This window comes from Gymnodraco acuticeps, unplaced genomic scaffold (assembly GCF_902827175.1).
Source record: "Gymnodraco acuticeps unplaced genomic scaffold, fGymAcu1.1, whole genome shotgun sequence".
Taxonomy (NCBI): Eukaryota; Metazoa; Chordata; class Actinopteri; order Perciformes; family Bathydraconidae; genus Gymnodraco; species Gymnodraco acuticeps.
Window position 1 is genome coordinate 4,330,848 of NW_022990238.1, and position 12,652 is coordinate 4,343,499.

Genomic DNA, 12,652 nt, shown 5'->3' on the forward strand with positions numbered 1-12,652 from the left:
AAGCACAAAATACACTTATTGGACATTTATTAAAGCTTGCAGTCACATTGTATGGCTTGTATCAGTGGGTTGTCATTACATATCATGAAGCTGAGGTAATGAGGTGTGAAGTACAATTTCAGGGAGTGGCGAGCCAGCAGCTGATCAGTGATATAGTCCCAGTCCAGCTGTTGGTAAAGAAAGTCTTTACTCAACACTGCTCAGTGTCTGACTCCCTCAGCTGTCCACCAGGGGCCACACAATTAAAGGCCTAATTCCTTCTCCATTTCCTCCTTTAACATGTTCTTTTTGATCTAGAAAACAAATGAAATAGCAAGCGTTTCAGTCCCATTATCCATTTTAAATCTTGGTAGTTCAGTGATGTTGGTGAACTGTACCTTTCCAGAGGCTGTCAGAGGGTAGCTGTCTACAAACATCACATAGTGCGGGATCTTGAAGTGAGATATCTAGTGGGAGAAAACACAAACTGTAAAGCTGTGCTGATTTCTTTTTGAGTATGTTGAGTCATTTTGTCGTCACCCACTCTCACCTGGCCTTTGCAGAACGCTCTAATCTCCTCTGCACTGGAGGTGTGGCCCTCCTTCAGCTTGATGCAGGCACACACCTGCTCACCCAGCCTCTCGTCTTTCACTCCAACCACCTGGACAGAGAAATACAACATCTCAGATCACTGTAATATCTTTATTATGTTATTTATGTTTAGTTATGTCCAACATTCAGAGAGACAAGTATGGCTTCAATGCTTAGCTGTTAGCTGCATGTATCTGACCTCTGCTGCCCTCTAGTGGGTTTCAGTCTCACCTGCACCTCTTTTACTTTCGAGTGTGTATAGAGAAATTGCTCTATCTCAGCAGGATAGATGTTCTCCCCTCCTCGGATGATCAAATCCTTCATACGTCCTTCAATGCGAAGGTATCCCAAACTGTTTAGACTGGCTGTGTCACTGTGTAGAAGGAAAAATCATAAATGATGTAGCATCTGACATCAAACCCTGTTAAAGTATGCCTTTGTATCTTCTGTATACATTGTACATACTAGTCTCTTACCCAGTCCTGTACCAGCGGTCCTGGGAGATAGCTTCACTGGTTTTCTGAGGGTCGTCCCAGTATCCTTGCATCACACAGCTGCCTCTGACCATCAGCTCCCCCGAGGCCCCCAGAGGGACAATCTCCCCGGTACAAGGGTCGATCACTTTGGCCTATAGTAAAGACACACAGGCACAAGTCACAGGGGGGTTATGGCACGAATAAATAAGGTTTTTCTGGCAAATAATGAGGCATACCTCAGTGTGGTTCATGATACATCCAACAGTATTCATCTTCAGGTCCTCATTGTCTTGTGGGAATCCAAGGAATGTGATGGGGCTGTTCTCAGTGGTTCCATAGCCTATCTGTTAGAAAATGATGAACCTATGATGTTATATGATGAAGAAGCATATGCTTATAGTTATAATAAATACGTTTTATAGGCAAAATTATTATTCAGAATATGTTACCGTTATATCTTTCATGTTCATTTCTGTTATCAGTCTTCTCACAATCTCAGGAGGGCACGGAGAACCAGCAATGATGCCTTAAACACAGCAGCACATACGCAAGGATGCCTTCAATGCTTGCTAACAATTACACCAAGTTCAATACAACAGATGTTTTAGTCTTTTATATCTATTACCAGCTTCAAGTGATGACAAATCGTACTTGTGTAAATCCTGTTGGCTTAGCATGTCGGTGAACATTGTGGGAGTGCCGTACACATATTTGCACCTCGAGTGAAAAAAACACAAATTAACTTGAGTGTAATATATTTTATATTTAAAGTTAATTTGCGTGATGAGCAGGGTGCCATACCTTTCACTCTGAATGGCCTCCAGGTTGGCTCGGCTGTTGTAGGCAGTGGAAGGGAAGACCAGTGTGATGCCATGCAGTGCCATAGCCATCCCTCCCAACACTGAGCCAAAGCAGTGGTACATAGGTACGGGCACACACACTCGCACCTGAGGCTGATGGGGAAATGAAAATACAATTACTTACATTTTACTGTCTGCATGTTTTTAATGATCAAGAGACCAATATAGACTTACTTTTTCTCTAAAACCTATTCTGAGTCCCAAAAAGTAGGCATTGTTTACAATATTGTGGTGTGAAAGACTGACTCCCTTTGGACTCCCTGTAGTCCCCTGAAACAAAGAAGCATGATCTTTATAGTGTCAGTCCAAGATATATAAAATACATGAGTGACAGTGTGACTGAGGGTTACCGATGTGAACTGGATGTTGATGGGATCATCGAAGGACAGCTTTCTATGCAGCTCCATCAGCTGTTGGTAGTGCTGACTCTCACCTGCTTGCATCACATCGTCTACGTGGAGCATCCCTGGCTGTCTGCTGTCCGTCACAATCACCATACGCAGCTCTGGCACCCTGGCACAACCGAGACAGGATATTTATTTAAATCAACGGAAAATGATTAAGCATTTAATGTCGGTTACTCCCATAATGGTAACAGAAGAAGACAACATTTATTAAATCTGATATCTGACATTGACTCTGTCAAACCTGGAGCTTTTGATCATTCCTGCTGACGACGAGTCAATCTCTGGACAGAGCTCCCTCAGCATCTCACAGAAATGTTGGCTTTTAAAGCTGGTAGGGCAGAGCACAGCTTTACACTGGACCTGCAAATGACATATATTTGGTGTTTGATTTTTTTTTTTTTAAAGTGTTGCAGAAGGTTAAGGTGGGGCTTCCTTTTCTTACTATATACTTCCAAGTAGCTTGTGAATTTCACTATAAAGATCAATCAAGTCTTATCTTCATCAATAATATTCATAATAACATACTATATCTACCTAATGTACTTTTGGATTGGAATGGAAGCTTAAAGTAGCATAAAATAGAAAGTCTCAAGTAAAAGTACCTGCCAACTGTGTAGAGGTATTTTTACTATATGCACATTATAACAGCTAATGATAGTAATACTCTGTAACACAACTCACTGTACCTTCGTTAGAGTAAACTCCACTTCCTTCACCTGATAGGCCGGGTTCAATGAAACCTGCATTGATAAAAAAAAATATATATATATATTATACACCTGATTTGAAACACATACAGAAATGAATTAAAAAGCTACAGTGACCTAGTAGATATTCAGATGGTACAGAATAACTTTCCAGGGTCAATATCCTGCTCACTCATACTTGGCAGCAGAATGTTTGACAACAATGAGCAGACTGTCTTTCTAACCACAAGGCTACATTGTAAATGCATTTGTAAATCTGAAACTGACCATTATAATTCCAGTTTTGGCTGAGGCAAACTGGAAGAGGATCCACTCGTACGTGTTGGGTCCCCAAATTCCCAGTCTGTCGCCTCGCTGCAGGCCCAAAGCGAGCAGACCTGCAGCCGCCTTGTCAACCTGCACCAAAGAATGTTACAGATAACTCAGATAATCATTTAATACTGCGACTGCTTGATAGATTTGTCTGATGCAATCAAGTATTCCTGTGATTCAGAGAAGCTTGGTGATGAGTTCTCCCAAAGAGGAGACCAATTATTAAATTACATTTAATGGGGGTTGCTTCATGTGCCACCATTTCATTGGGATTCAAAAGGTCTAACACAGGGGTGCCCAACCAGTCGATCGCGATCGACCGGTCGATCGCGGGGAGATTCCCAGTCGATCGCGAGATGTGTCTAAAAATAGAACAACAATATTCTGTTTTATCGTTAATGTCCTATAACATAATCTTCCTGTGCCAGAATAATGCACTTGAACGCATCAAAGCTTTGTGATTGGCCGGCTAGACCCCATGTGTCGGGGCGTGGCTGGTCGGCAGTGGGCACTATTTCGCTGAGGTTGTCCGTGTCAACAGGAGTGACAGTCCGCACACACACAAGACCGCAATTATGGCAGAAGCAAAAAAGCCCAAAATATATAATTTTCACTCCGAGTGGAAGGATGATTATTTGTGTATCTATTCCAATTCAAAGTCCATCTGTCTCATCTGCAATGCGAGCGTGGCTTTATCGAAGAAGGGTAATTTAGGAGCGGCATTTCAAAACAGTGCACAAACGCTACGAGACGGAATTCCCTCCTAATTCCGCCCTACGCTCCAAAAGGGGAGGGGCCTGAAAGGACAGCTAAATGCACAGCAGTCCATTTTCACCAGGCCCAACAACAAGAGCAAGGCTGCTACCGACGCGCATTTGGGGGACAGTACAAATAACAGTAGCATTTCAACAGGTTTTTGATATAATAAAAACTCAAGTTAGATACCGTTATTAATCAGCTGTAAGTTTTAGTTTGTTTGAACTTATTCATTATAATTATTGTACAAAATGGTATAAGAATGCAAACTTAAATTGATTATAGTCTATTATCAATTCAGGTTAAGAAACTAGTGTTGCTTGCATCCTATTTTAAAGGCATTTATTTTTATACTCTACTAAAATGCAACAAAAAAAGGGTTTGATTCTATTAATTTTGTCTTTTTTATTGCACTTTGGCAGCAGATTCCTGTGTAGCTTCAGATCTGAGTTGTCTTATTACTATAGTAAGCCTAATTTTAATGGCAAAGAAAGGGTTCAGAGTCTTTTCTTTTTCCTGTGTCATATGTGGCAGCACTGTTCAATGTTTCTTGAAAACATTACCCACTGTAGTATGTGACGTGTGAATAAACTCCAACTCTGTATCAACAACACTGTTGTGTAACTTCAGTTAAATACTTGTATGTGTGTAGATTAGAAAGAGCAGGTAAGATAAAGGATCTGCAGTATTTTATGGAGTATTAATCGTACAAAAGTCAGTTTTATACAAGTAGAAGTGTGTATTTACCTGGTAGTTTACCTGGTCAGTAATGGCTACGTCTCTCTATTTGGACTGGTAGATCTCGGCAGACTGGCAACTTTAAAAGTAGCTCTCGGTTCAAAAAAGGTTGGGCACCCCTGGTCTAACAAGTATCCTACTAACATAACAAGTTAACATTTGTAATGATTTGAGAAGTTGTTCTCGAAGTGTTGGTATTGGAACAGGAGACTCTTAACATATCATGAATAGTGTTTGAGGGTTAATAAATGCATGAAAGCTCTTGATAACAGAAGCTGAAGACCTACATCTTGATGAAACTGTGCAAAGGTTTTCCGGATGCCGTCCTGCAAGAAGACCACAGCTTCACGGTCGGGCCAGCGCTGAACGGTGGAGTCCAGACTCTGGCCCACGGTCAGGGGGAGCAGAGGGATGGTGGAGGTGCCGTGCACATAGCTGCTGCTCAGTGCGGGTGTGTGAGGACGGCTGTCCACATGGAGGGACCTCACATTCAAAGGTTTAGCAAAAAGAGCATGGGTTTAATGCAGTAGTTACAATGTGATTGGAACATCAGCATTTACTGCAGATTTGAAATAAGATGATGAATCTTTTTTCTCTATTTGAGTAATTCAAAATATCAGGGTCACAACCCCCAGCAAAAGCATTTTGGGGGGTCTTGAGGCATTCTTGGGTAATCATATATAGCTGTGTATGTCTCAGAATTTCATTCATTTGTTTGGAGACAAATTGATGAAATTCTTATTTTTTTGTTAGGATTATTAATTAATTAATAAGCTGTTATTTCATTGATATTGAAAATAATATTAAATACCCTAGTCAATTTGATTTATTTGTTTTTTGTGTTTTGCTTGCAGTCTGTACTATATGTTAGGACCCCCTTGAAAACGAAATGGTTCATCTCAATGGGATTATCCTAAATACATTACAAATACATTTAAAAAAGATATCACTTCACATGAAGAGTGGTCAGTTTAATGAATGATTGAAACGGGTCCCATAGGGTTAAAGGTTTGGTACCTTCTCTATCACAGTCAAAATACATAAGTGTTTTAAAAGTTAACCTTTGTCAGGCCTAATGAATTAGAGATACAAACATAAATCATGACAAGAAGAGTAGACCCAATATCAGTGTTAATGGCACAGAACAACTTGGATAGTACAAATTTCCCGCATGATGTGTAATTACGATATTCAAATCAAATCAAGTTTTATTTATATAGCACATTTATAAACGATTTTTGGTCGAGCCAAAGTGCTGTACATATAATAAAAATAGCCTACAGTAGAGACACTTTACAGCAAATACAACAGCACAGATTTTTCAGAATATCAGTATGAGAAAAACGACACCCTCTATCCCAGTGGTTCTCAAACTTTTTTCAATAATGTACCCCCTTTGAAAAAAAAATTCAGCCAAGTACCCCCTGATCAGCGCAAAAACAATTTGTTAGGGAAGAAATGCCTATATAAAGAGGTACAGTGCAGCGCTGCACCATCAGTGTCTGATTTATTAAAACAACAACCAACTGAGAAACACTTATGCTATATTTCAAATGTTTACAATCCATCACTAAATTCATGGCAAACCAATTTTAACATCATGCAATAACACTAAGATGACATTAGTTGCATTGAACTGATCTTTTTAATAAGTTGTACTTACATAGTGAGAAACATGGGCTTGTGTTCACTGAGGATCTTTGTCATTCTGACAGGGAGGCCACTGCAGTTATTATACTTCGCGTTTTGAAATATGTGTAACTCTGTTAATATAAAACCCACACTGCTCAAACTTCCTTACTTTTCCTAAAATTGGTATATTTGTATATTTTGGGGCGTGGGGAATGAAGAGAAAAAAATATATGAGCATTTTATGAGCATGGGATTTTGACCCCTCATATAAACCAACACAAGTAATGCATTTAAACAAACTACTAATAGTAGATTAACTACTTTATTCAAAGGTTTACAGTAATTCTGGACAATAAAATGGGAAAAATAAACGGGGTGCTCTCTTTTCCTCTCCCTCTCCTGACAGCCCGTCAGTCCAACACACTCTCACTCCATAATCGTCCAGGAGCGATGTTTGGTCAGTGTCCGTGGCGTGCAGTTGTGACGCTCCTAGGCTCCTTCAGCTTCATAAAGGGACGCAAATAGCTGTCAACTGATTGCAATGTATTCCCATCTGCGGCGGGATTTGACGCTCATGGAAGCACGGCATTCGTTAGGTTAGGGTAATGTTGTGAATCGAGTGGCCCATGGTGGTGGTGGGGTTATGGTATGGGCAGGCGTATGTAATGGATGACGAACACAGGCCACTCGATTCACAACATTACCCTAACCCTACTTCTACCCCTCACACCAGATACTGCCTGGTTTTCGGACCCCCCCAATAAAGCAAAACTGCACGTTTCAGAGTGGCCTTTTATTGTGGCCAGCCTAAGCCACACCTGTGCAATAATCATGCTGTCTAATCAGCATCTTGATATGCCACACCTGTGCGGTGGGATGGATTATCTCGGCAAAGGAGAAGTGCTCACTATCACAGATTTTTTCAGATTTGTGAACAATATTTGAGAGAAATGGTTATTTTGTGTATATAGAAAATGTGTTAGATCTTTGAGTTCATCTCATGAAAAATGGGAGCAAAAACAAAAGTGTTGCGTTTATATTTTTTGTTAATGCTGCCCATTATGGGCACAAGCAATTTTCACCCATTTATTAATTATATGTTTTAAATTTGAGTGTTTCCTATCCCCTAAACCTCCAGGGATGTACACAGTTTTATACTGGCAACTTCTTATGGGAAATACGAAAACGTCTTTGAAAACTACAACTCCCAGTAGAGACGTGCCGTAGATAGAGAACATGTTGCGAAACACAATAGCCAGCATGTGTAGTTCTGGGGACGGGGTGGGGGAGGGGGGGACGCGGTGGACCCGTTCAAATCCAGTTTTGGACAGTCTGCCGTGGTTCCATCCCATTTCAAGTGCTGTTCGACGCTCGGCGTAACCCTCGGAGCACACTCTCCAATCACAGAGCTTGAGGACTATCACGGGGTTTGTAAAACAGAGCACATGATGTAGTCCTAAACGATAGCTGGGGATTCTGGGTAGTGTAGTGTCTTCTGCCATCCTTTACTCCGAAAAAATATTTGTTTCTCCGAATCGAAGGGGAAAAATACAAAAGCATTGCACACAATTTAAACCAATCAATGTTGTGTAATTAACAAGGATAATCTGGTGTTTTTTAGTCGATGAGTAGTGCAGATATCACTGTAAAATCAATCGACAGTAAGGGGAATACTTACTTCCGGGTGTACAATTCTCCGTTATCCAATGAGAATGGACGCTCACATTGCCTTTAAGGGCAGCCGACACAAACGAATGCCGTGCTTCCATGAGCGTCAAATCCCGCTGCAGATGGGAATACATTGCAATCAGTTGAAAGCTATTTGCATCCCTTTATGAAGCTGAAGGAGCCTAGGAGCGTCACAACTGCACGCCACGGACACTAACCAAACATCGCTCCTGGACGATTATGGAGTGAGAGTGTGTTGTATAAACATATGCATAATGCTGCGCTATACTTTGCCACACGCCGTTGTCAAGCAACGCTTATTGTTTAGGTCCTTTGATAAGCAGGCAGTCAAATAAGTAGCTAGAACTAGCTAGATCTGATGGATTTGGACATAAACGCGAGTGAAGTATAACCGGACGCGAGACAGAGATCGGAGAGCAGATCAGTTGCTGCTGAAGGAGAACACGCAGCTCTGCATGATCACAGCTCCGCCGCTGTGACGGATCGTTGAGCCGAGCAAAATACACTAAGAGTTAGACCTAACACACTTAGCTAGTTTATCTACTCTGGAACTAGCTAAACTAGTTATAAATATATTTATTCTTTACTGTCGGGTCACTTATTACAGGTTCAGAGAGCTGCACGAGCCTGACGGGCTGTCAGGAGAGGGAGAGGAAAAGAGAGCACCCCGTTTATTTTTCCCATTTTATTATCCAGAATTTCTGTAAACTTTTGAAGAAAGTAGTTAATCTACTAGCAGTTTTTTTTTAAATGCATTACTTATGTTTTTTTTCTTTCATTAACATACAATAAATCTCACGTACCCCCTGCAGTACCCCAACGTACCCCTAGGGGTCCGCGTACCCCCATTTGAGAACATGTTGAGAATATTACATATTCAGCTAGGAATAGCATAGAAAACGATAATAGAACATTTATTCAGAAAAAACCCATCAGATTTTTTTAAAAGGGAAAGTACTTCAATTCCAATACTGCTGACTCTACATAACACACTTTACAACCTTAGCACCAGGGAGCTGCACGATCTGTGGTCACTTGATTTAAAAGCCATGTGCTTTCTATATATTTACAATAAACCCTTATAGGAATACAAACATCATTACATTTCTGAGTGACATGTTGTTGCCATCTGACCAGTGAACATGAAGAGTATAAACTTACCGGCATCGCTCGAGCAAACTTGTGCTGCATAATTTCCAAGCCTTGTGTTTGAGTTCATCGAAAGATCTGATTCTGTGAGCACAGGACCTTAGCAGTGCTGACATTTGTCTAAAATATCTTAAACTCTGTTTCAAATGTGTCTAAATAGTATATTTGCTGGACGATATGCTGGGTCTAACAACAAATGAACTGGTTCTTACCTGTCTATCTTTACACAGCTTGGAGTTTATCTCCCCATGTGTAATCTTTAACTTTCACTCACCCTGATTGGCTGAGAGCCCATTGACCATTCCAAAGACATTTGAGCAAGAGGCTATTCTAATAAAACATTAACTACAAATAACTAATATCATTCATTAACCAAGAGGATCACCCTGCCTACAGAATACAGAGATGAAATACATTGATTATCCAGCTACAGTAGTGGTGTGAACAACAAAAGATATATCATATCTGAACTCAAAAAGCAAGAGCAGCTGCAAAAGGGCTCATGTGTGGGTTGCCATGGTAGTGGAAATCCAAGCTAGCAGCTAACATGCTTGGCGTGTTGTTCATTCCTATTTCTGGGCTGGGTTTTGATGAGTAAAAGGGGACACAAGTATTTTATTTTATTTTTGTTTACCTTCAATTTTCTATGAAAAATGCTGATGAAAAGTGTCATTTTGGTGCCAAAAATGTAAATGTATTTTAAATAGCTACATTTTGTTTATAAAACAAAAACTGCATATTTGTTACTTTTATCTCATGTGACCTAATGATTTTGAATGCAGGCATAACTTCATAACTGCATTGGACAAGCAGGACACAACTCTTTATGGTTGTAGTGCTTTTTCTATTTTATGAATATTGCTATGACTATTTGTATGAAAATGTGTATGAATTATGTTTTGATGTCATGTAATCGAATGACCCTGAATCAATGAATAATTGAAGTGTCTATTTTAATTATTATTCTTTAATACAAGTAATTTGGTGTTTCATTGATTTGCATAGATGTTTAAAATGGCTTCCCTTTCCTGTGATATAATTACTCCAAATCAATGCAGAAGTGCATTACCACATTGGAGAAGTAGGACACCCCGCCTTGAATAATGGATTATATTCCACCTTCTGAAAGAAAATACTGTCAGAACTTTTGTGAAAGATAATAAAGTGTTTCCTCAACGTAAAACCTGAAAATATGGTCCAACTTTCTTATTTTTTGTGATCAGTAAAATGAGTTAAAGGTTGTCTATGTTCACAAGCCCATTATAAACGAACTATGGACCCCTCGCAGGCCAACATCTGTTATTTTATTAATGGATTTCTTCCCAAGAGTTATACACTGAACATGATCTGATGGACTGTTTTCTTTTTATATATAGCATGAAATACCCTCCAACACTCACTGAAAATCGAACCCTTGTGGATACACTGATGAGTTACACTCTACAAAATCACTCTCAGCAGAGAGCAGAGTAAGGTTTCCTTCCCTCCTGGGGTCTCTGTTGTGTTTGGGACAGTGACTTGTGACTGTCAGTTTTCTGCATCAGCAGGGCATCAGCACTCATCTCTTTGTGTATTTACTCATGTCTGCAGGTAGGCCTAGCTTGGTTATGTTGAATACATACACTTTTTCTGTGACATACTCAAACCAGCCATCAGTGTGTGGATGGCAGGTCAGCAGTATAACTGATCATACTGTAGCTCCAGCCATTATTTTATGCATTGTCAGACATGTTCAGGCTTTGTTTTGACTGCAGTATAAATATACATTTCACCACGTCTGGAAATCTGAACAGCCTCTCCGGTATTTAAACATAAAGCCTACTTTCTGTGCTATTATTACACTGTTATTATGGGTTTGGATTTGGTCTAATACTGTACATAACTGTGTCTATTGGTGCAGACAGAATGGTGATACGTATGAGATGCACTCTGGTTTAAACACTGTCAATGTGTCAGGATTTAACACACACAGCAGCGGCTAAAGACTGTTGTCCTGCAGGGGGCAGTGTCTGTCTTACGAAGAGACATGAGTAAACCTTGTGTTTCCAGTCTAAATGCTATGTTCAACTATTGTATTACTGTCAACTCTTTTTGGATATAGCATTTACTTTGGAAAGTGTTTTTCTAAGCAGTTTGAATTTGTCTGTTTTTTCACAGTGGAAAAATGTGACACATTCAAACACTAGACAGTAGCCAACTAACAGTAAAGGGTGTGTTTGAAGGTGTTCACTTGTTTCTTTTTTTGTGCAGATTTTTTATTTAGAAGATGATGGTGTTGAAATGGGGGAGAGAGAGGGTTGTGACATGCAACAAAGGTCCCAAGGTTTAAATTAAACAAAGAAGAATGCTGATATATGGTAAGGTGACCAGATTTTCAAAATTAAAACCGGGGACATTTTGAGTTTTGCGGTCAATATCTCATTAACATATCCAATTTTCTTCACTGTTAAAGAAACAAGGGGGACAATTTTTGTTCAATGTAATTCGAACATTTGAACTGTTGGATACAAACAGAAGGACGATAGCTCATATGAGACTTCAAAGGTCTTTTATTTTGAAACTCTACACTGAAAAAAAGGGGAAAGTGGGGTTGTTCAATTAGCAAATATGCATTTAATATATGAAACATAATTTATTCATGTTTCTCGTCGAAACATGAATCAATCATGTAGAACTATGTTAATCTTGAGGGGTGTGCGTTCTATAAGTCTCAATCATGTTAAGAAATAAGAAAAAAGTTATGTTTGTCTCTGTAACTCCGCCCACTGAGCACATACTTCAGCAGCTTGCTCAGCTTCTAATTATTATTTACAAATATTTTATTCACAAATTAATATGGTCGGACTCAAACCCGTACTTTAATAGTTTTGTAATTTAACCTGAACAATATGGCACTTTAATGGACAAGATGTAAAGCAGAAAAAAATTGCAAAATATATTTATTTTTAAAAATGTGAAGCTTTTTCTTTTTTAAACAATAGGAGGGGGGGAGGGGTTTTACAATTTTTTCTTCCCGCATCGGAGGAGTAAGCTGGTTCTGTCCCGAGAACATCTCTACTAGGTAAAAGTTAATTAAAGTTATTTAATGTCATCAAATGTTCGTCATAGTTACAGGTTATCACAAGACGCATTGTTTGCAAAAAGCAGAGTTCACATTTGCTGTTACAACGAGCAACGTAAATACAGCTGTCAATTTGTAAACATTGTCATTCACTGGTGTTAGCTAGAATAAAGCCATGAAAATCATAAGGTGAGTTTATATTGATTGACTTGTGTTTAGCGTGTTTTTTTTATACTGTGAGTATTTGTAGAGCGTAAGTCCGACAGTTGCTTGATTTACAATATTTAAAACTATG

General features: G+C 39.4%; 1 protein-coding gene across 1 annotated transcript; it reads right to left on the reverse strand.

The window, feature by feature from the left end:
- Positions 1-10: 10 nt before the first annotated feature.
- Positions 11-9,509, reverse strand: LOC117548762 (medium-chain acyl-CoA ligase ACSF2, mitochondrial-like). The gene is made up of 16 exons (XM_034220213.1): positions 9,309-9,509; positions 5,114-5,309; positions 3,288-3,416; positions 3,000-3,053; positions 2,555-2,673; positions 2,257-2,419; positions 2,081-2,176; positions 1,848-1,999; positions 1,672-1,763; positions 1,496-1,572; positions 1,283-1,390; positions 1,047-1,198; positions 802-943; positions 530-640; positions 378-446; positions 11-293 (listed from the first exon to the last, which is right to left on the reverse strand). Exons 1-16 carry the CDS (start codon positions 9,410-9,412, stop codon positions 243-245), a joined length of 1,815 nt encoding a protein of 604 aa, XP_034076104.1. The 5' UTR covers positions 9,413-9,509; the 3' UTR covers positions 11-242.
- Positions 9,510-12,652: the final 3,143 nt, after the last annotated feature.

What these genes read in the sequence shown, in the direction of transcription:
- LOC117548762 (XM_034220213.1), bottom strand. Translation starts at nt 9,412, where the DNA reads ATGTCAGCACTGCTAAGGTCCTGTGCTCACAGAATCAGATCTTTCGAT. An exon ending in TTGCACAGTTTCATCAAGAT is followed by an intron (nt 3,417 to 5,113) that starts GTAGGTCTTCAG and finishes TCTTTGGTGCAG; the next exon opens with GTTGACAAGGCGGCTGCAGG. An exon ending in CCAAAACTGGAATTATAATG is followed by an intron (nt 3,054 to 3,287) that starts GTCAGTTTCAGA and finishes TTATCAATGCAG; the next exon opens with GTTTCATTGAACCCGGCCTA.